Here is a 23,802-nt window from a genome sequence, read left to right on the forward strand (position 1 = left end):
TTTAAAAAAGTTATATTTTATTTTATTTATTTTATTATTTGTTATTTTAAAAATTTATATTTTATTTTATTTATTTTATTATTTGTTGTTTAAAAAAGTTATATTTTATTTTATTTATTTTATTATTTGTTATTTAAAAAAGTTATATTTTATTTTTTATTTTAAAAAGTTATATATATATTTTTATTTTAAAAAGTTATATTTTATTTTATTTTTTATTTTAAAAAGTTATATTTCATTTTATTTTTTTTTCATTTTAAAAAGTTATATTTTATTTTATTTTTTTATTTAAATTTATTTTTATTTATTTATTTTTCCCCCAATTTAAAAAAAAAAAAATCTTCAACTGTGGGTTTTCCCTCCATCTATGGGTTTCCCACATAAAAAAAAAAAATCTCCTCCGCGAATCGCCACCTTAACGTGGTGGAGGAGTTTGAGTGGCTCAGTGATCCTGTGATCTGTGTTGTCTGTGGCACAAGCACCTTGTGCGATGGACAACAGGTCTCAGGGGAGAGTCGAGACTAAGAGCGATTCAAAAACACTAATGTTTAATCAAACAATAATACAATGGCTTTACAGCCTAATATCTATATAGTGTTAAAAAAAACGCCAGCCACAAGACAGCCTAAAAGGTTCTTAAATGACTTTACTTACTTTACTTAATTACTTAAGCTATCAACTATTCTTTATTAAATAGGTTATACCAATTTAAAAAAGGATGCCCTTGATACATGCCCCTTAAATCCGATGTCGGCCAGAGGTCAGGCGGATGGTCTGCTTCTTCAGGCAGCGCTTCTGGTGGCCATCACTTGAGAGGGACACGGAGGGGTTTGTGGCCGCTTGTCCAGTTTGCACCCAGAACAAGGCCTCCCTCCAGCGACCGTCAGTTACCACACCCCCCTCCGGTGCCTCGACGGCCTTCTTCATACATATACTTACGTATATTTATGTGTATCAGTGGCGGCTGGTGGGTTTTCTTTTTGCCAGCCAATCAGTTTCAGTAAACATCCCTGTATGATTCAATGCAAAAAAGGGTATCACATCATTACTTTGCAGTTAAATAAACTGTTTAACATAATAAAGACATCTTATCTTATTCAAACAAGTCAGTACATCAATGAATATATAAATATAACTTATAAAACAATATTCAGAATATGATAACTACCATGACTACTATAAATATCCTATATAAATATATTATATTATCTTATAGTATAAATATATTTATATAAAATAAGAACATGTGTATATATACGTATATATTTAGATGCATATGAACCTAGTTTGTTGGGGAAACACCCGATCAGTGTGTTGAGGAAAGACCCACAAAACTTCACACAATGAACTATTTTGGTTAAAATGTGCCTGTTTTCATCCACGTCCTGGTTGTGTGTCCTCACCGCGGTCCTGTGTGCGTCGCAGCTGGGCAGCGATGTAAACTTTAGCACGGTGACGTCATGCGGACCGGCGCGGTTAGCACATAGCTAACCAGCTAGCTTAACCTCCCGGCGTAGAAGTCTCTACAGAAGCCTCGGCTTCCCTTTCACACCGGTCCGTTGTCTGATCGTGAGGTCCGGCTGATCCCGGTCCAGCTCTTTCACCTCGAGTTTCTCCGCGAAAGTTATTCCGTCAAACGGCTGTTTGAGGAGAGAATGTCAGGGTCTGGTCCCGTCGGAGGGACACTGCTCGCCGTTGTCATGGCGCTAAATGGGCGCGTCGCGAGACTCTGACGAGGCGCAGCGTAGGGCGGGAAAGTGCTGGCCCCAAATCTCAAAGTATTTTAGGCAGAGGTGTCAACTAACGAAGTACAAATACTTCGTTACTGTACTTAAGTAGTAACTTTACTGGAGTGTTTATTTTTCAGACGACTTTTTACTCTACTCCTTACATTTTCACACAAATATCTGTACTTTCTACTCCTTACATTTTAAAAACAGTCTCGTTACTTCCGGCTTCTCCAGATAAATGGCGCTATGCGGACAGAGTGAACGTGTTTGGATGAGAAGTTTAAACATTTAGCATCCAGACACCCGATTGGTTTTCTCCGCGATGCGCCGGCAGATCGGAGCGACACCGGGTGGGAAAAGTGGTCGGTGGAAAGTTGGTATTTATCGACATGGAGCCTCCTCCTCTTCCTCCTCCTCTTCCTCACGCAGAGTCCATGTAACGTTTGATGAGTATCTTCGTGACCGTGGGTTTGCCCTAAATGTTTTATTGAGAGTCTGGCACAACACAGCGACTTGCAAGCAGCGTATTAAATAAAGTGACGTGTGTCTTAATGCGGCTTTGCAAATGAACACAAAGGGATTCTGTATTTGCTCATGAAGCCTGAACATACGGGTTATTTGGCCAATGTTTTGATAACCGACCGCTGCCAGTTCAGTGTTTCCCATCATTATAAAAAGGGGCGCGCCCCCCATGACGTAGTGAACCTGGGGGAGACACTGCAGTCTACCTAATCGATGAGAACAACGTGTGTGTGACTCGTGTCACTGGAAAATGTGTTGTGGTTTTATCTGTATAAGTTAGATACACGTGTTGTTTTGGTGTCGTGTCTCTGAATGTCGCCATGTTTCCATCATCCCAACGGCAGGTCACGTGATCTGCAGGCGCCTTCTGATCACATTGTAATGGACTGACGTGTTGTGTGAGCGAGGTTACGCATTAAGAGTTTGTCCTTAATGGAATTTCTTACATTACTTTTATACTTTAGGTAGTTTTGAAACCAGTACTTTTATACGTTTACTTAAGTAAAAATCTTGAGTTGGTACTTCTACAAACTTCTACAGGAGTCTTTTTAAACCCTAGTATATGTACTTCTATTGAGTAATGAATGTGAAAACTTTTGACACCTCTGGTCATTTCTTCTTCTTATTCCCCTCATTAAAGCTGGCTCACCACTGTAATTACTCACACATGAAGAGTAATAACAGTGATTAGGAAGGTGGGACCAATTTACTCAAATTAGTAATCCAATATGTGCTGCTTCATAATTCTGCTCTGCTGTGTTTTGGAAGGAAAATTCATCCTTTTTCATTCATTTATCAGCTCACAAGTTGTCGTCGAAGGATCTTATCAGTTTTTAAGTTCACCTGTATCCTCTAACAAAAGGCCTCTACCGTAACCAGCCAACACATAGCATATAGCTACAGAATTTCTTTTTGTGCATAATACGTTATTTATCTTTTTTTTTGTCCAACCAACAGTCACAAACAAAGAGAATTACCATTTACACAAATATAGAAACAGAAGTAGAAAATTGTCATGTTTGAAGAAATGTTAAAAAAGCACAATCTTGGGGTATTTTTCCTCTTCAAAATGGATGAAGACACTGGAACATGCGTGATGATCACGAGCGTCTGACATGCAACACATTGCCTAAACAAGACACACCATTTTTGAAATACCGTGTATTCTGGATATTATTACATTCCACACAAACAACAATGCAGTCACCCAGTTGAGCCTGTGCTCATGTTCCCCGTGTGACTCTCAGCGCTGCGTTCCTCCGTCCTGTCGGCAGATGTCTCTGGTGTATCTCGGGTTACCAGCTGCTGGAGGCGGTGCGATGGGGACGGGATGACGATGTCAAAGCCCTGATGGCCAACGGGGCTCCGTTCACTACGGACTGGCGCGTTAATTATGGAATAATCATTGGGCTAATCCATGACGACACGAGTGTGAACCACTGCAGGGAAACAGAAACCGTCGGCTCTTAATGACGGTTTGACAGTAATGCTGAGGCGTCGCATTGAGTTCAAAAGACAGCAAAAAAGGAAAAGAAACATAAAGTGAGCAAAATCTATAGTCGGACACTCAGTCCTGTGCCTGCTAATGTACTTTCTCTCCCATCAAAGAAGGCCAACGAGGTTATTTGCAATACTCCTTTACTGTGTCACAAGTGTGCAGCTCAACAAACTGACCATATGAAACGCAGTGCCACATAGATATTCATCTTTACCTCAAGGGTCAAAAACAAGCGCAGATTATTTGGTCGACCGATCTAGTTCATCGTCTGGTCTGCGAGATGTGAATTAAATACCAAGAGGATTCACATTCAAGTGTCAAACCCGAAAGATATTCATTTTACAAAGAAAAGAAGCAAATCCTCAGTAATAAAAAAAATGAGATAAGCGCTTCATAATTAATCGATTCTCAAAGTGTTTGTCCATTGTGTTTTCTTTCAATGGACTCATCTATTAATGAATGAATCCATATTTTACCCAAACACACAGCAGTTGATAATTTTTTTGTTAAATCTCTTTAAAACATGAGTGTTTTCTACAAGCGCGGGACATTCAAAGTCTGTATCATTTATTCAATTTGTCTGCAAATGAATAAAATTGTGGTTTTTTTTTGTTCTTATTCACTGGAAAAGACATGGTTTTAAAATAAATAATGCAGATTTCTTCCTCTGACTCTTCTGATCACATCAATATATAACTTATAATGTATCATTTACCGCTCCCAGGCAAAGATTGACCTTTTTTGAATGTCCTCTTAATGTCACCTGTATCAATACCGTACAAGAACAGCTTACAGATTGACGGGTCTCAAAATTGATTAACTTTAAAGTTCAGTGAGTTCAGTCCATCCCCCGTCACACTGTATCACCTTTCACTTCATTTATTGGATATTTACTACGTCCGACATCATCTGTATATGTAGGAACTCACGACCGACCGTTAATGAAATGCACCGTGTATGTCTCCCTTCTAAGTGAAGCTGACTGTGAATATAATGGATGGTGATTTGAATTCCTATTACCTCGGCGTGTCAACGCTCGTGTGGGTTAGCTGTCGCGTGCCGCGGCGCGTGACGCTCACGGGCGACACTTTCGAGCATTTGACAAACTCCTGCATCCGGTAATTACAGAGAAAAACTCCCGCAGGATCCACAGTTTGGAGGAGCGCGGGTAGAATAATAATGTGGCTCTGGGGGGGGTCGTCAGACCCACCGGTCTGTAGTTGCATTGTGTAAGTTAACTTTGAACAGCCAACAAGGGCCACACGCCGACACCTCTGGCCCTTTGCTGCATTTATTCCAACCGTTCTGTTTGCTAAATCCTCGATGAGCACCGGCACGCGTCACACGAGGTGCTGTTGGAGTCCAACGTGATCTCCAAAACCTGTTCGTAAAAACGTGTACGAAAATCTTGAACATACAAATTCGTAACAATACATAGGAACTGGCGGGGGTTAACCACGCCCCTTGAGTGAATAACATGTTGGATTTTTTGAGGGGGTTAGGGTTAGTATTCTATTCTTACAAGTTAACATTGAATGCAGTAAAAATGCAGTCATAACACGTTTATTTTACATGGTTGGACTCCACGAAGTGTGTTTACGGGCTGCAGGTCCCCGTTCACTTTGAATAGGGTGACGTCATCAGTTGCAATCCGTATTTATTTCGTATGTATCACTACGAATTTGTATCTTCAAGATTTTCGTATACATTTTTACGAACAGGTTTTGGAGATCAGGCTGTGGAGTCAGAGAATCCAGATTAACTTCATGAGCCCGATGGAGCTTCCATTAAACACGGCGTGGGTATTCGCGGTTGTAGGATTGTTTGGTGTAGAACAAACGCTTCATGTTTAGTGAACTCGGCCTGGATGAAGATGGTAAAACACTCTCCTTGCCATGCCGTCCTCTCTCTCTCTCCATCTCTCACCCTCTCCCCTCCCTGTCCTCCAGCTGGGCTCGTCGCCCAGCAGGGCCACCACTCCCATCAGCGTCCAAAGTGGACAAGACCCCTCTTCACATGGCCGCCTCGGAGGGTCACTCCACCATCGTGGACCTGTTAGTGCAGGTGGGGAAACGCGGCGGCTGTGACCCCCGGCGGCCCCTCAAAGTTACAACAATATTCTGTTTTGATTGAATTTTTTATGTATATATATATATAATTATTATTATGTTAAATTGCTCAGTATTCATAAAGCATTTAAAAGAGTATTTAAACGTGACCGCCCTGCCCTCCATATCCAGTTTAACATGCATCCTATTTTATACACATGAACCAAAAAAGCAATAAAACATTTTTAAATTCTCTGATACAAGAGGCATTTGTGACTTTTTTCAACGTTGTTAGATGATACGCACGCTGCACTGCTGCCATCTTCTCTCACCTCTTCCCCCTTGTGTCACCCGGCTCCTTCGCGGCTGGTTCCCTGTCTCGCCACCGGGGGGTGCCGCCTGTCCACGCAGAGCGGCGCCAACGTTAACGCCAAAGACGCGCTGAAGATGACGCCGCTGCACCGGGAGGCCGCGGACGGCCACTGCCACAGCAAGTTTCGACAAGAGGCCCGTCGACGTCGCCATGGATACCAGCAACACTGAGCTGATGATGCTGCCACAGGTGGATGACGAGAGGAGTGGGGACGGGAAGGGACGGAGACACACTGGGAGGGAGACGCTCGGACATGTCAGGAGTCAGTCAGACAGAGAGACGCGAGGATGGACGAAGACAAACGCAAATGGAGGATGAGAGAATAGAAGGTGAAAAGAGACGCGAGGAGGATGGGAGCTGGGGGAGGAAGAGAGTGGAGAGAAAAAGATGAGGGGGCAATGAGTAGTCATGAGGACAGGCCACGGAGACAGCAGGAGGAAGGCTGAACGCTTTGCTGCGAGGTTGTAAAGAAACAGAACAGACATTCGGTGGGGGGGGGGGGGGGGGGACGGACAGATAGATGAAAGCGGGTAAGACAGATGGATGCAAGGCGGGGAAGCGAGGAAGAACGATGGACAGAGATTAGTGGAAGAAGGGGAGGCAGAAAGGAAGCGAGGAGCGAGGAGAAGAGAAATGGGGGAGTCGAGGAGATTAACTGAAAGACGGAAATAAAAAAAGGACAAAGTGTGAGACGTGCACGGTGCCCGTGTGCTTTCAAAAAATACGTTTGATGTTTTTTAAGTCCGGCTGCTCCAGCAGGACTCTCGCCCCGTTGCTATGGTTTCAGAGGCGATGCAGACGACGTTCTCACCGTAACGCTCGCACTGAGGCACCATTTCACACAGAGAGTCCACACTGGTCCCAAGCCTGAAGCATGAGACCATTAAAGGTCGGCACGCTGTCCTACCCAGGCCTTATGTAACAGGGGTGAGTGTGGGCCTCCCGGGCGCCGCGTGGGAGGTTCTAGTTAGCGTCGGATCACTCCTCTCCGTGGACAGGCCCGGGATGCGGATAGCAGGGCCTCCGGCGAAAGCGGAAGGCCAGTGACACCTGTTTATGCAGCACAAACACCCACCTCAGCCATGACGGCCAAACGCTCCCCGTGGGGGGCCGGCGCTCGGAAAGGGGGTTGAATCACTCGGAGGGCACCGCGATACGCGTGTGCTCTCTGAAACGATAAGCCATAGCGTGGATGTCATTGAAGTGCCGCCGGACGAGGTTTTTATCCACAGGCGGTCGATGGCGGTCGGCACGGCCACGGATTGAAGAAAGCCGGCAGGAGCACCGGCACGGGAGCGAAGCGATGGGCCGCCGTGGACAAGGGCAGAAGGGGGAAAAAAAAAAAAATCAATATCGCTTCTGCTGAGCGCTTTTTTGAGAATATTTTCCTCGCCCGTGCAGTCAAACAGCCCTTGAAGTTGTTATTTATACTCTCCTCAAAGCCACCAGATTAATGGTACCTCGCAGAAAGCGGGAGATTCTCTCCTTCCACAACTGGCGATCCACCAAATACACACAATGACACAAGCAAGCTGCTTCTGCGCGGCGAGAGGACGGCCGTTGTCAAAGGAGTCCTGTGGGGGCCGCGGGGAGCACAGAGAGATGGATGATTTCGTCTGGTGGATAAAATACATTTTGCTGCTGACTTACTGCTGCGCTCTGATGAAATGAAGCCACATTGCCGACAAGAGGGAAATTGAAGCTAGTAGACGTTTAAGGTTGAGACAGACGTGAAGGCAACAAAAGGGTTTGTGAGCCATCCAAGAAACAACAACATTGTGGCTCTTTCTTATCAAGTCGTGGGGATAAAAGGTCAACCTCAGATGGATTCACGTTCACACCGTTGGACTGACGTATATGTGGGGTCGTCGTGGCGCAGGGGTAGTAGCGAGTGTGCGCCGGGAACCACAAGGTTGACGGTTCGAGCCTGACTGCCCCGTGTCCCTAGTCGAAGTGCCCCTGAGCAAGAGGCCTAACCCTTGATTGCTCCCTGGGCAAAATAGCCATGGGATAATAATGTGAATGTAACTTGCTTTGAATAAAAGCGACTATATATATATATATATAATTTCCTGTGCTCAGAAAGAAGAGGATTAGATGATCAGATTCACCTGCTGAGCAGCGTTTGACCCCCCACACACACCAGTTTTTGTCTGAGACTCTTGACGTGTGACTAAAAGCGTCGCTTTCGGTTTCATAACACGGACGCTATTCACTTTCTTATCTTGTAATCCATCGCAAGGATCCTGTTTTACACATCAAAGTGTTTCGATGTCTCATTCCATCTCGTGCCCGCTATAATCTGATTGGATTACTCATCGATCTAAAATGCAATAGGAGATTGTAAATTGGATTAAATACCACTCTACCTCAAAACCGCATGCAAGGCGAAGGGAACTATACGCTCTCTTTATCTTGTCCATATGATGTGAATTGACGAGAAAAGCCAACAAATTCACGAAATTAGACCAGTTGAAGCTCAGGGAGTGGGTCAAAATAACACAACTATTTAATCTTGACAGGAGCTACAGTTCACTCTGCGTTAATTGTTCATTGGGTTAAATCCAAAGACACAATACTGCGTTTGTCTGATTTTCTGTAACCAGTGTCACATGAAAGCATGCTGGGATCAACAACTTAGCAAGCTAACGAGCTCGCTGCCTCCTCGCTGCCGCCTGGCTGATGTACCTCACCGCCGCCCTTTGTGTCTCCTGGTGGCGGGGAGCACCAAACAAAAATGCTAATTGTATTTTTGTTTCTGGCATTTTGTGCATAATTCAATGGATGTGTGTGTGTGTGTGTGTGTGTGCAGGGCGGCATGCAGAGCCAGGCGAACACCGTGCCAGAGTCCCACGACGTCATCAACGGTGCTGGTGGGCTGCTCAGCCGCTCGGAGCTGGTCACCGGCGCAGGTACGCGATCATCCACCAGTCGCGTTGCAGAATCTAAAGCACAGAAATGTGTGAATAAACAGCAGGTGGAAGGAATGGGACATTTAAATGTGTGCAGGTGGGGAAAAAAGAAAGCTCAGGAGACTTAATGTGTTGTCTCTGGAGACCTGCAAACATATCTGACTGGACCTGAACATCTAGAATAGAAAGAACAATGGTTTTAGAACAACAATTTGGGTTTTATTAGGTAAATAATAATTATAATAACAATAGTAAAAAGGGATTGGTGTATCACCAATGACTCATTTTATTTCATCCACACACCTTTCTTTTATTCCTGTGAGAATAAAACACCAAACATCAGTTTCTCAGTAACAAAAGGGTTGATTTAATAATTGTGTTAACCGTCCACAGAGGTGTGTAACATTCTCACCTCAGTTCATTTCTAGCGCGGCATGATTTGATGATATTGTTGGATTGTTACCTAACGGTGCACGTCTCCCGGCGTCCGCAGGCAAGTCAGAGGACGCCACGGCTGCCGAGTCGGGGGAAACCACCGTCCAGCGCGTGGTGGGCAACGGCGGCCAGAGGGTCATCACCATAGTGACGGACCGACACGGCAACCTGCAGCCGGAGGCCCCGGGGGCCAGCAGCTCTTCTTCACCCTGCAGGGGCAACAGAGTGAGTGTGGGCAACACGCTGCTCCAGAACAACAAGAAAAGAGAACACGACAACAACTGCTGGACAAGCTCAGGCCACCTTAAGTGGACATTGCAGTTAAAATACAAGTAAGTAAGTAAACAAGATCAAAACCAGCGTCTTGAGACCCTTCGGGCATCTGGAAGGACTAGTGGAGTATTGACCAGCCAGAAATAAACTCTCGATACACAAGCCGGGGCTCCACAGGGAAACAGAAGCAACTTAAAGTCCAGCTCAGAGGATGCTTAGGTGGTTCTGTAGGTGGAGTTGTCTGAGGTGCTTATCTGCCCTTCTGTTGATTAGCAACCGGAGATGGGGGTCCGGTCCGGCACGGCCCCCGGTTCATGGAAACAGAAACAGAAGCAGCAACAGTAGTTTAAGTGGGCAGGGGACACAGTGTTTAGAATAGTTCCCTGGCTTTACTAAGCCGCTGTGTGCAGAGTTTTTAGCATATGTGGATATAACTGCTTGACTTTCATTTAAACGGATGGATTTTAATTCGGTGGGTCTTTTATTAGGTGGCTAAAATAAGTACATTTAAACATTTTGCTGCAGCAGCTGTCCAGCGGTACACTGCTTTGCTACCGTGCTGCTGGCATGCCGAGCAACATCTATTGTACTACACTGGCTGTGGACAAGAACCTCACACACAAATCCACTTTAAAAAATCAAAACCGTGCCTCTAAATTATTTATTTTAACAAGAGGAAGGTGGGTTTTGCCACATTAAAGATTGACGGTACAACAGAAAGATTTGATAAAGGATCAAGTTGAAATGTCTGGAAAAATATGAAAATATGAAACCGTTCATACGACGTTTTCTGGAACGACCCGGTTCTGCGGTTGCAGTGGGTGGTCATTGAGGAGCCTCAGCAGGCCACGCCCACACACGCAAGAGGAAATCAGACCCCGCAGCCAATCACATTGGCCGAAAAGACAAGGTAAGCCAGGAGGTCTTGAGCCGTGTAAACCTTGTCGTAGTATCACATGACTCATATACAGTGTAACTTTGTACGGATCAGTTCAGCTGAAAGGTCCCACGTATCTGACGACGCGGTTGTCAAATGTTTTATGTTTATATCACGTTTGTGTTAAACATGCGAGCATTTCCCATCTATAAAGCAAATTTTAACGCTTTCAACTTTGGAAATTGTCATTCCATTGAAGGCTTTACCTGCTAATGTTTTTATTTCCAGAAGGAAATGCGATGCGATGCCGCGACCACGGACACCTCAAACGCCGGCGCAACGGTGAAGTAGGAGGAGGAGGAGATGATGATGGAGATGATGAAGGGGGAAGACACAAAGGTGGAGGAGGAGGTCGACTGTGAACTTCCTGTGAGTGAGCGCGGGCTGGATGTGGAGGTCGACGCAGCGGAGGAAACACACACGTCTTCCCGTGGAAGAGGAGGAGGAGGAGGAGGAGGAGGAGGAGGAGGAAGAGGAGGGGCGCGGACACTTGCTGTGTTGTATTACGTCATCATCTCTTTGATGGATTTAATGAATATGTCTCATGTTTTTATGTGCCACAAACGCAGAGAGGACTCTTGTTGGGAGTTAAAGGCCCACGAGGTCGCACACAACGCACCGGCTGAGTACGAGATGCTACGGCTAACCGCTAAGTGACGCCGTCCTCTGGGGCCGCGGAGGAGAAATACGATTCCTCATCTTGCGTCTGCCACTTTGTTAGATGCCTAATTCCCGAAAATATCTCTGCAAGACGGTGGACGACTCCGTCACGACGTCAACGCTGCTAATGTTACTTTATGTTTGGAATATTCCCATCCAGATACTGGCAGATCTTACACGTTGCTGGTTTGAGTTATTCTTCATTTGCATCATTTTGAATGATGGGACATCAGGCTGTGATGTGTCGCTGCCTGAGTTGAGGTGCACAGTCAGAGATAATGATGAAGGATCGCAGTAAGAGCACTTCATGCTCTCTTATTCAGGGTGACCTGCAGTGAGCAGATAGGAGCTCTGCTGGCCACAAGGGACGCTCACACAGAATGGACGGCAGTTGACGGGGACACGCTTTATCAATTCTGGGAATCAGGCTCGAGACCTTCAGGGCAGAATCATCGACTCAGTCATTTTACTGTCTAAGCGTATGGGTTTAATATGAGTTAGAACTACACATATCTAGAGGGGGAAACAAAAAAGGAGATGATTATTATGTCAATTATTTGTTCAAGTTCTCAGGAATGTCTTCTGGGAGCAGCAGTGACATCATCGAGTAGAACTAATTTAGCCAAGCCACTTTGGTTTTTTTAGCCAATAAAAATTTTGAGTAAATGTTCAAAAGAAAGTGCACTTTTGTATGTATGTGCAGAAAAAAATGTGTACGTTGGTTCTCATTCAATTTTGCTGCGTGATCTCGTGGACCTCGTTTCGGAAGTGAAATAAATAGTCTTTAAAAAAGTGCTCTCTTGTATCTTGATGGATACTTACTATCTGCATGATCATTTATGCAAAGGTTCCATTTTGTTTCTACACAGCAGCCAGTAGAAGCATTTACCCTCCAGCTGCTCTCCGATGGTCACCAGTAATGACTGTCGACCTACTGGGCAGCTCCCAGTGGCCAACAGCCGCCCGTCGTGAGGAACAACGTGACGTACCACTCAGCAGCCGTCTTAGAACCCGAACTCGAGACTCGATCTGCTTCTTGATTGCGAGTTCCTGCACGGCTGTCTTCCTCTGATGTACGTTTTGGGGGCTGTGGAGGCAGATTGTGGCAGGTTGTGCGTTCCAGGCGAGAAGCCGTGAGGAGACGCGAGCTTTATCCGTCTCACACAGGCTCGCCCGCAGTTTATCACGACTCGAGTCCGTTTTCTTTTGCCCTCAAAGTGCTTCGTGTCCAGGTTTCCTTTCAGGGCTTTGAAGGCACTGACGCAGCCTGAGATCCCCCGGCGGAGGGAAGGGGGGTTGGGGGGTAAGGGGGGCTGGATGGGCCCTGCGGCCCCCCCCCGAGGTGAAGCCCGGAGCGACAGCGCTTCATCTGTCGGCCGCCCGAGGCTCAGAGCCGCCACATAGTGTAACTGGAATCTTTACAATCCCCCTTTTTCGAACACAGTCGAGCCTGATTTGTGGTTTTATCTTCCTTGCTTTTTTTTTACATTGGAGACCTTTAAAAATATTATAGTATATTAGAATATACTGCACTTAAACCTGTAAAGCTGTTTAGCTGTCCGTCCACCACTGAAATATACAAGACGGGCTGCCACGAAATGTTGTTTTGACATTCATGGTCCTCAGAGGATCGATCTCGCTGGCTGCTGTGATGCTGTAGACTTCAACACCCCCACGAGTGGACATGAGTGGGATGGACTGAGATTTATGGACCTGCGGTGCTGGACGAACCCCTCACTCCCACAGCTTCAGACGTGCGTGACGTTCTCAGGACAACGTCAGCCAGCGGTATTTTGATCGTAATGTGTGCAGCACGTCTTCGGCCCAAATCGGGTCAATCAATACATCTAGTCTATGCTTTTGTTCTTATTCTTAGTGTTGGCAGCCTTGATAGAGTTTAGACTCCCCGTCTACACGTCGACTGCTTTCCTCCACGCATGCAGGTGCACGTCTGCAAACACGGGGTTTGGGTTCTTGTGGGCTGGAACTCGTGCGCGCTTACGCCTGAAACTGTTGACCTGCTGACGCGTCGCCCGTCTCAAAACTGTGCGCTCTGCATCTTGGGATTGCCTAAAATCGGGGTTCTGTTGCAGGTCGAGGATACTCAAACTGTGATCAGATGGCGGATCCACAAAGCAAAGGTAGACCGTGACTACCTGAAGCACTTACATCTGGCAATCAACTTTTCTTTGGCGCCAGCGTTGCCTGAAGCTTCACACTATTCATTGAAATGGGCGACAGACTACGAACCTTAATGGCTCTTGAGAATGAGGAAAAAACGCTGCAAAATCAATTACACAATATCGGTAGCCCCCTTCCTTATGTCCTCTTCGGCTATTCACATTCGCAGGGGAACGGCCCCTTCCAGCCTGCTCACGCAGCATTAAATTAACCGGAGGCCGAGTAGTGAAACGCGACGCTTGGGAAAGGGAATAAATTCAGCGCACAAAGCTTCTCAGCGGGCACAGCGGAGGGTAAAAATTATTCAATTATCAGAGGCTTTCTTGAATGTGAGTCATGTTGCATAGCGAGACTGTGCTATCGATCCATAGTGGGTCATGTTTACTGCCGTTGCTTCCACTTGATCTGTGAGGCCGCGTTCGGATTGGATTACAGTCTTTGTTTGGCGTGAGCTAACGAGATCTCAGAAAAAGACAATTATTTATTTATTTGTTTCCGTTTGGCTCAAAATAATGAGATCGTCTACACGCGTGCTAAAAGTTTTTTTTGAATTAGAAGATTTTTTCTTGACAGCAGGTACTTAAATTATGGATATGGATATTTCTTTATCCTCACAAGCTTTTTTTCTTCATCCCAGCAGATGCCTGTTTGTTGCACCGGCAGACAAACAAATGCACGCTTAGTTGTGCGTTCACATTTCAGCCGAGGAAGCATCTGCAACCCCACCTTCACTTTAAAAAGGCTTCACTGAAGACGCTGGTTGTCTCTTACATAATGAATCTTAAAGAGCTGAGACTGCATTTCTCGTCTGAGGGATCAGCTAGCATTTAAAATTCTGATCTGCTGCCCCCCCCCCCCCCCCCCCCCTTAAGAAAAGAAGGAAATGAAGCCTGTGGATGTGTGATATCAGCAGAATTGTGGAATAACACAAAACAGAAATTCAGGAGTCGATCTGTCCTTGTGTTGCTTCAGTGTGATAAATGATGCAGCTTTTCTTGCGGGGGGGGGGGCAGCAGATGATGATGATGATGATGATGAGGGAGGATTGTCATTCTGCATGGCGTCCTGGAGGCTTCTGGCTCAAAGAGCTGCTTGGACCTGGAGACCAGTGTGTGTGTGTGTGTGTGTGTGTGTGTGTGTGTGTAGCCAGACAAAATGTGTGCGTTCACAGAAAACCAATCGAGACACCTGCCGGCTCCCATGCCAGTCGCTGATAATGTGGGTGGGGGGTAGGGGGGGGGGGGGGGGGGGGGGGGTGCGGTGGGCCTCCGGCACATACCGCTGCCTTGAAAAGGGCAGGTTGGGATTGGAAGAATGAATTTCTTTTCCCCCCTCCGTTGTTTGTTTGCCCCCCTCTGACCGCCTGGTGAGCGACTCCTAATGAAATGAAAACGCATTAAAATGGAGGTTTTGCTCTCTGATCATTTTTTATTAAAAAAAAAAAGAAACGGTGGCAGAAAACAGATTGAAACAAAAAGTCTCCAGTACAGACAGGAAAATAGTTTCTTGAGCAACTGACCCACAGCTACAACATCGGGATTCAAGCACTGCACCACTTATCATGCACGGAAGGGAGAGTCTGCGAGAAATACATGCGGGGGGAAGGGAAGGGGGGGGGCACATCACCTCTGCACAACATCGCAACATCTGCGATAGGTAGGAAAAGGCCACAGCAGATCACAAGAACATCACACGTCGGGGACGGCAGAGTTCACTTCCTGTCCCGGCCAGAACGAGAGAGCACGTTAACAGTTTTTCTTCTTTTTCTCTTTTATTCATGACATCTCAGTGCAAAGACATCGCATCAGCGGCCGGCTGATTTCCAGCGTCTCCGCCATACCGACGATACTGTAAACAATCTACACTATAAGGCGCACAGTTGAAAAATTTGCCCAACGAAAGAGCCACAATATCCGTTTTCGTAAAGGGTTTGACGTGAAAGCGCACCTTCATCACCAACGTTCTGCGGATCTGGTGCACCAACTGTCAATGCACCAGCTGCAGGCAGTAAAATGCTGTTTGAGTGTCTTCACATGGGCGCTATGCAAAGAAAAAACACATATAAAGACAAACATTTCAACCCCTTGTCCTTCTTTTTCCTAAAACATCAATGTAGACTTTTTTTTTTTTTTTTTTTTCTCTTCAAATTAGGCACACGGTACAGCACAGTAAACGTTGTTCTCTTCTTCAACACCTCTTTTGGTTGCTGACATCGAAAGGACGTGGACACCGAAGGGCCCTGCAGGACTGAAAGAACACTTTTTTTTTTTTTTTTTTTTAATCGCGCATTCAGAACTCTTGGCGTTCCTCTCTGCTGGCACTTATCCATCCAAACCGTACACATTAAAGGGAGAACTATTTGATCTGCTTGAGGACACTAAAAACCTTCTCATCCAACGCTCTAGAAGGTTCCAACCACCACGGAATATCCTTCATAAGGCATCAAATCACACCAGTCGCACGGGGTCTTTTGGACCCCTTGCCTTCGTCCCCAAAATGAAGATAAAATACGCTGAAGACGTAATACCTCAACGTCCTCCACTATCCTCAAAACTCCCTTTTTGTTAACACTGATTGTCTACATTATCAATAAAAATCTAAGCACGTAAACATGACAAGATGTAAACACTGTTAGTATCCAATTTGCTTTGACCTCAAAAAGATATTCGACCCTGTGTGAGATGTGAGAAGACAGCGAGTCTTCGGCACGTGGGACGAAGGAGGAACGAGGTAGTCCACGGGAGAACTGATGGGGGGGGGGGGGACCAGCTCTTGTGCACCGCATGGACTGAGGTTTTGGTTAGGAATTTTCATAGTTTAGTTCCGGTTGCCTTGTTTACATTTGAGAATTTTTCAGATTTGTCAGGGAGGAGCTGCTGAAACTCTCGGCACATCAGCGGACGGGTGTTGTTTGAGCGGGAAAATCTAAAAGTCTTTTACACTTATCTATGTCTAATTTGGCAACGGATCGGGGGGGGGTGTCCCCCTCAGACGATGCGGTAGTCGAACGTGTCCTTCTCGGTGTGGTCTGTCCAGTTGGACGAGGGCATGCTGCGGTAGGGGTCCAGCAGGATGCGGAAGCAGCGTACTATGAGCAGCGCCAGGAAGATGAAGAGCAGCAGCACGAAGACGAAGGCCGCCTTCTGCTCCAGCGTCAGGTAGGACGGGACGTGATGGCCGCCGCCCGACGAGGACAGCGTGCTGCTGAAGAGGCCCTCGGCCATCCTGGGCACGTCCATGCTTGACCGTCTTGGCTCCAGCTCTCCCGTCGGTTGCTTGAGATTTTTTTCCGGGGGGGGGGGGGGGGGGGGCGAAGAGAAGGCTCGGCGGGAACCTGCGGGAGAATCCAAAGAAACTGGATTATTCTGGAGGTCGCGTCCTCTTTGGTTTGACGGATGAAACAGCAAACAAATACAAGAAGTCTGTGTTATTGCAGGAAAACAACAAAGTCCTCCGTCTATAAAGGCTTTCTGTCCTGCTGGCAGAAATCCTGCTCTGTGAGCAGAAGGCTCGGGGACTCCTTTGTCCTGGGGGGGGGGTTTGAACTGGCACATTGAAACGACAGCCTGCTATTATGATACATCCAAGCCGATCTACAGTTCATTTTATTCCCATGCAACCAATCTGACATCTGACAAACGTTTCAACTTGATGTTGGTGGTTTTTTCTCCTGATGTCGAGGCTGACAGGATCAGTCTCATAGTGTCAAAAAGCTTCATCTGTCTAATTTCAACCAACCCCGTTAAAAACACAGAATCAACAATAAATTTCTTCTGAGACAATTACTTAGTGAGCATCCGAAGGGACACATACTCTGTCCTGTCTCATAAAGCTTGTTATCCAGAAATTGCCACACTTTCACCCTGGATGCCATAAAAAGAGTATTAATCCTCAGCCTTTAAAAAAGAAGCAGGGCTCTTCAGCAGGAGGCAGCGGCGTCAAGCTGAGAGGTTAAAAGTCAGATGGGTTTGAGAAAAGCTCAAATCTACATTTAAAAAAAAAAAGAGATTTGTTGACAATTAAAAAAGGGAAAATATTCACCTCGAGACCCAACTGAACACGGAGCCTACGGGTGCTCAGGTTAGACTTGTTAGTCAGCTTCAGCTGCCTTGGATTTCTCCTCAGCATTAGACAACGTTCTCTCATGGCTCATTTTGAAAAGGAGTAACAGCTTGCAGCTTTCTGCGTGGATCATTTGTTCTGGCAAAAAAGAGGCCCAGTACAAGAGATATTGAGAGAACCGTGGGCTGGTCTGGAGTTAAATTCATCTATCCAAAGAGAGCCAGCAGGCAGCGGATCCGCTCGTGTCTTTTTTCCTGCTGAGCGAAGGGATTTCTGCAAATTACTTTTACAATTTGTCTAATTTTCCCTTACAGCACAGGAGCACTATCATCAATTCTTTTTTTTTAAATTACCCTTATGTTAAAAGTTGCGCTGGTTAGCTTGAAGGGAAATTCTACCATTCGTTTACCAACCGACGTCGGATATGTGAAACAACCATATGGAACATCTACAGTTGCATCTCCGCTAGTGATGGAGTCAAATTCAAACAACGCAGAGCGTTTCCAAGCGGGTTCCAAACCCCCGTAAAGCAGAAAGGGTCTCGGAGAGCGCAGACCTCCGCCAACGGCGTTCCCATAAGCAGCCGCCTCGTGACTCGCTGCCGCCATGTTTCCAGCATCCTGCTGACAAACAGCAAACCAACGGCGCGGCGGAGGTAATAATCCAGAAAATTTACAAGAATACAAATTACATTATTAAGATGAGAGGAACGTCTGAATAATTTATAGCGTGAGGTTCCTATCCTGAGAAACTTCACGCGTCTGATCTGATTTCGCTTTGTGTGACTTTGGGGAAACACTTATCGAACCACGAAGTCAAATGTCCTTCGCAGTATGATGTGCATGCAAATAACCGCTGTAAGTACACTAAATACTTCCCCCACGGCACAAAATGGCCACCAATGCAAACACTCCAGCTCCCAGAAGGCCTCTAAGGTGTGTGTGTGTGTGTTGGGGGGGTTAAGCCACTTAATTGAGGCCAGACTGGAGGAGAGCAGATGGAAGAGAGTTCACTCGGCTGAACGGAGCTCAGAGAGCAAGCTGGACATGGAGAGCGGCACAAAGGGAAGTGTGGATGAAACGGAAGACAGCAGATATGGAGGGGGGGGGGGGGGGGGGGCTTTGCTTAATTGGTTTCACCAATCAGACCAATCACATCTTTAGCAGGTTATGAGTCGCCTCGGAGAAATGTTTGCATAACCCAGACTCTATTTTTTTCAGATCTCGTGCTTCGGTCACGCTGAGATCCGTCAGAGAGACTGACAATAGCTTGAGGGGGAGGGAGGTGGGAGGGCGGGGGGAGGGAGGGGGTCACGACGGTCAGAGGATCCGTCTCCGTAGGCCACTCTCAGGAGAGAGACAACGAGAGCAGCCTTCAGTCCTGCCTCGCCGATCGGCATCCTGTGATCCATCACACTTAAAATGACTACAGAAATGATATTTCACAGCTGCGATTCGTTGCCCTCTTTGTGAGAAATGTTAACAAAAAGGGACGGTTTATCTTTGTGTGTCACCCCCCCCCCACCATCATGTCACATCACAACCTCGTCTTGTTGTCAACCAGAGACACGGCGGCGTTTGAGCATCGGCACTTAGTGCCGGAGAGGAATCTGCTCGTCTGCCAACAGGTTACACAACGTTCTTCAAAGCGTCCACCACAGCTTCAAACGCACTAAGTGCTCAGGAGTTAAGAGCTTTTCCTCGACAGTCTCACGCAGAGATATGCTCAGTATAAGCTTTTAATGCCTCAGCAAGTTTCAGAGGAGATCTCACTTTTCAAAATGAGATCTCCGCCGTTTCAAGAAGGTCATGTTATCCGTCCGCTTTGATCATCAGCTGCTACATTTTGTAGAAGGAAAAAAAAAAAAAAATCACTCCCGGAGCCTTGAAAATACCCTTCAGATGGCAGAAATATGCACACACACGGGATGTGATTTTTCAGAAAGTGACCTGCATAATGTGCAACAAGGTGCATCGGCGAGGAGACGAGATGAAACATTATCCGGCACTGAGAGTCAAAATCAACTGAGTGAGTGTGACACAGACACAGACATTTGGAAATGAAGCAGATTATGTTGAAAAGTTGATTTTACCTGCTGCAGGCCTCTGTGTGTGTGTGTGTGTGTGTGTGAGATGACTATGACTAATGGAGAATTCAAAATGCATCAGAGCAGGTGAAATGAAATGGTTGAGGGGGATTATGGGACTTCATTTTCCAGCACGGCGTCAATCACTTCTCAACACAAAATGTCCGGCATTATTAAGTGACGGCCGAGGCAACAGTTGAACAGTCTTTTTGAACCTGACATGGTACAAATATTTAATACAATAATTCATTATCAAAAAAGAGGGAAATATATGTGCAAATGATATGACGATATATTGCATTTGTTTCATTGTGTTATATTTCACTGCACGTACTGTTTGTGTTTGCAACCAAACAAACCAACACATGCACATCTTTTGATAACAAACACAGTGACACCGCGAGAATTGGAAAATTGTAAATGAAGCATGTAATTACGAGCATTACATGCAAATATTCATGCTATGATTGAAACGATAACTGCCGACAAAAGAGGAAAAAGGGCTTTACAAATGTACTGAATCTGAAAAAAGCAAAGACGTGCATGCAATAAATGTGAAAATGCAACAGAGTGGAGCGTGAGTGCTCATGATGTGTGAGTAAAAGGTGGACGCACCCGCAGCCTCAACGCACGACACAAAAAAAAGCTCCACAACAATTCAACGCAAAATAAGGAGCCGCCATTTAAATCCACCTGCTCGTTTTCTGTCCGGTGTATACTGGCATAACTGGGGGCACATCATTGTCTAAAGAGAGCCGGAACCCCCCATCTGCACACGTGGCTGCATCAAAAACGGCCCCTGTGCGTCTGTCGGGGACCTTCCACGCCTTCAACGCAACAAAAATGTATGTATGAAAAATCAAACCATGACATGAACATGTTTCAGGGGGGGAGGAAAATGAAAATTGCTCCCAGCTGAATCACCCGGATGGATGCAAGTGCCCGAGTCTGTAAACACTAACCTGTTGGTGTGAGGGGGTGGGGAGGGGGGGACTCGGGGAGTCTCCGTCAGCGGTGGCTCTCCATCCTGGTAGATCCGACGATGCTGTCTTCAGACTCGGAATTCACAACAGCGGCTGCTCTCCCGGCTCCTCACTTCAGAACGTGCGGACCAGCAGCTCCCCCTCGGCGGGTTGTTCTCCGTGTTGGCGGACTCTTCTCCCTCCGCTGCTGCGCTGGTTTGTGCCTCCTGGTCCTGACGCGCCGCGCATCCCCGCAGACACACGCAGGCAGAGCGGATGTAGTGGGTACCCCGTCGCTACTGACAACCTGTTGCCATGGCAATCCTCCAGGAAGGCGACTGTGTGTGCTGGCGAGTGGTTAAAGGGGAAAGGTGTGGCCCTGCCGGCTTTAATGTCGTTTAATGCACATTTATAGTGATATAATTTATGATGTAAACAATGAAATTTGATAAAATTGTTTAAAATGTTTTTAAATGAATGTGTTAAATTTGGGGTTGTGGCTCAATCAAAGTAATTGAAAGAAAATCTTCATATTTACATATACACATACATACATATGTATATATAAATACATATATGTATATATGCATACATACAAGTATATGTATGTATGAATATATAAAATATAAATGAATAAATGTGTGTGTGTATTTATAACCATGAATATCCATAAGTAATTAAATATGCACAGAGAGACCATACTGATATTAAATGATGCTCTTATTTCAATGATGTAATTTGATGATGAAGACACATTATCATAATACAATCTAAAACATGTATAAAAGAGACTTTATAACAAAGTATATGCAGGTAAGATGTGCACAGCCAGTGCATCAACACAGACGTTGCTGCATATTGGACCACCAGCTCTGGAGGAGAGCAGCCTTTATGCTGAAGGTGAACATCTCCAGCATGCAGTAAACACTCCCGTGTGTTTATTTTTTTATGTTTCAGCCTCAGATTCTTTTCCGTCTCATTCTGACAGATGCAAATCCCCTGAGAGGTCCGGGAGGAGGCGAGGAGGTCAGAGAGTGACTGTGCAGAGCAGTTCGTGGGGAGGGAGGAGAATCTCAGGTTACATAATATCCTCAGTCAAACGCTTTGCAGGGTCGCCACTTGGTGGAGGCCAGTGAGGACTGCAGACAAAGACATATTGATTCATTTTATTTAAGACAGTGGAATGCATCACTGACAAGTATCCGGATGTCTTGAACTTTTTATCCATGCACCCAGATATTGCTTTTAATTGTGGGTGAGTGTGTGGTTTGATGGAAAGATTGACACCACTATCTACAGGAAATAGGACATTTTAAACAGAATCCCTTAATTGTATTATTTAAAAGCTGTTTTACGAATTTGATAGTTAATTGTACGAAACATAAATGTATTATATGTGTTTGGTCCTTAGTGGGCAGCTTGATTCTGGGTGGAATTCCTGCTTAAACTGACCTGTCAGTATACATGTATATATATATATATATATATATATATATATATATATATATATATATATATATATATATATATATATATATATATATACATATATATATATATATATATATGTGGACATTGCGAGTGTGAACAGTACAGGTGAAACAGTACAGTGGAAACCAGTTCCAAATCGTTAAATAGATCCCAAATCACGAGCTTCGGGGTCTGGACATTTTGGTGGCATCTTCAAAAGGACTTTGTGTCACTTGTTCTCAGACTAATATCTTCTTACTTGAAGGGCAGAAAAAAGGAGTTTGACACAAAATTATATGCACTTTACTTGACATACAACTAGAATATCCAACCTTTTCTTCCTACATGACATCTGTTTAAAAGTTCCTATCTGAATGAGGTCAAAAAAGTCAAATCAAACTTTAGGACATGATTGGCTTTTGACACACTTTACATCACTTTAATACAACATTCTGAAAATCCAAGAGCTGATTGTTGCATTTCAGTGACTTCGCAGAACATGAAGTGTATTTCACACCCTCAGTATAAAAATACTACACCGTGCACAACACGGTTATGAAAGCCAGGATGAGGGAGTTGCCGATTGGACGGCTGGTACAGCGGAGGCAGCCGATTGGCTCTCGTCGCCGCTGTGTCAGTCTCTCGGTCCTCGGCTCACGTTCCAGAAGACAAAGATCAGAGAGAAAAAATGAAAACAGAGGAGCCAGTTTTACCCAATTGCACCAAAAATAGCAGGTTGCCGTAACACGAGGGCGCGTTGGAGGACACTGCGAGCTTCATGCACTAATCTGCTCCTCCTCTCAACAACAAACATGAACACAGGAAGCAAAAGTTTTATTGTGCTGCATGTTTTTGGGTGCTTTTTTCAAAAATAACTTTTTTTGCTGAATCTTGTGTGCACAAAAGCTTACAGCCGCTGCCACGCTGTCGTCATGTCGACGAGCAGACGCACAAAAGCACGCAGCTGATCCAATTACCAGGTTCACAGACGTGGAGGAATCCCTGATTGTGAAGTGATTTCTGCATTCAACAGGAGTCACCGTAGTGCAGATGTGACGCCCGTGCAGCTGTTTGCATCAAAGTGAAGGGCAGAGGCACAGATGGGACTTAAACAAGCCTTAACAGAGAGCGAAGGAGCCTTTAGTCTCAGAACCCTCACTGACGGCACAGAGACACCCGCTTAATAATAACCAATAAATTAAACTGACAGCATAACGCAGCAGGCATTAACAATATGATTAATGTTTGCACGTTGCACCGTTCTAACCGTCTCTTTGTGTGTGTGTGTGTGTGTGTGTGTGTGTGTGCCGACAATCCCCCGGCCAGCTTTTGACTCCCTGTTGAGTTCCCATGTGATGCTGTTTTTCCTCCCGGTCAGACTCATCTCCACAGTGCTCCCACACAAGCTCCCCCCCCCACCACCACCACCACCACCACCATCACCCTCCAACACAATGCGTCAAATACCAGAGTTCAGGTCCGTTCTGTTTGGGGAAAGATATATTTGACAGTGACGGGCAGAAAAAAGTCTGGTTGTCTGCACTTGACTTGGTTAGTCAACCACGGATCAGAGTGGCTCCATGGTGACCAATGGCGATCCAAAGGCAGCTCACGAACGCCCCCCCCCCCCCCCCTCCCTCTCCCTCCCTGGAT

At 45.7% G+C, this 23,802-nt stretch overlaps 1 protein-coding gene and 1 pseudogene across 2 annotated transcripts; one reads left to right on the forward strand and one right to left on the reverse strand.

The window, feature by feature from the left end:
- Positions 1–107: 107 nt before the first annotated feature.
- On the forward strand, positions 108–11,385 carry LOC120810390 (uncharacterized; annotated as a pseudogene). Its single transcript, XR_013453543.1, has 8 exons — positions 108–3,710; positions 5,584–5,814; positions 6,210–6,360; positions 8,984–9,101; positions 9,577–9,743; positions 10,065–10,132; positions 10,610–10,701; positions 10,957–11,385. The product of XR_013453543.1 is annotated as an uncharacterized LOC120810390 (transcript).
- Positions 11,386–14,977: 3,592 nt separating this feature from the next.
- Positions 14,978–20,940, reverse strand: LOC120811031 (cortexin-3). Its single transcript, XM_040166113.2, has 2 exons — positions 20,680–20,940; positions 14,978–16,903 (listed from the first exon to the last, which is right to left on the reverse strand). The coding sequence occupies exon 2, from the start codon at positions 16,806–16,808 to the stop codon at positions 16,557–16,559; it is 252 nt and encodes an 83-aa protein (XP_040022047.2). The 5' UTR covers positions 16,809–16,903; positions 20,680–20,940; the 3' UTR covers positions 14,978–16,556.
- Positions 20,941–23,802: the final 2,862 nt, after the last annotated feature.

This window comes from Gasterosteus aculeatus, chromosome 20 (assembly GCF_964276395.1).
Source record: "Gasterosteus aculeatus chromosome 20, fGasAcu3.hap1.1, whole genome shotgun sequence".
NCBI lineage: Eukaryota > Metazoa > Chordata > Actinopteri > Perciformes > Gasterosteidae > Gasterosteus > Gasterosteus aculeatus.

Excerpts from the sequence above, each read along its gene's own strand:
- LOC120811031 (XM_040166113.2), bottom strand. The coding sequence starts at position 16,808 with ATGGACGTGCCCAGGATGGCCGAGGGCCTCTTCAGCAGCACGCTGTCC.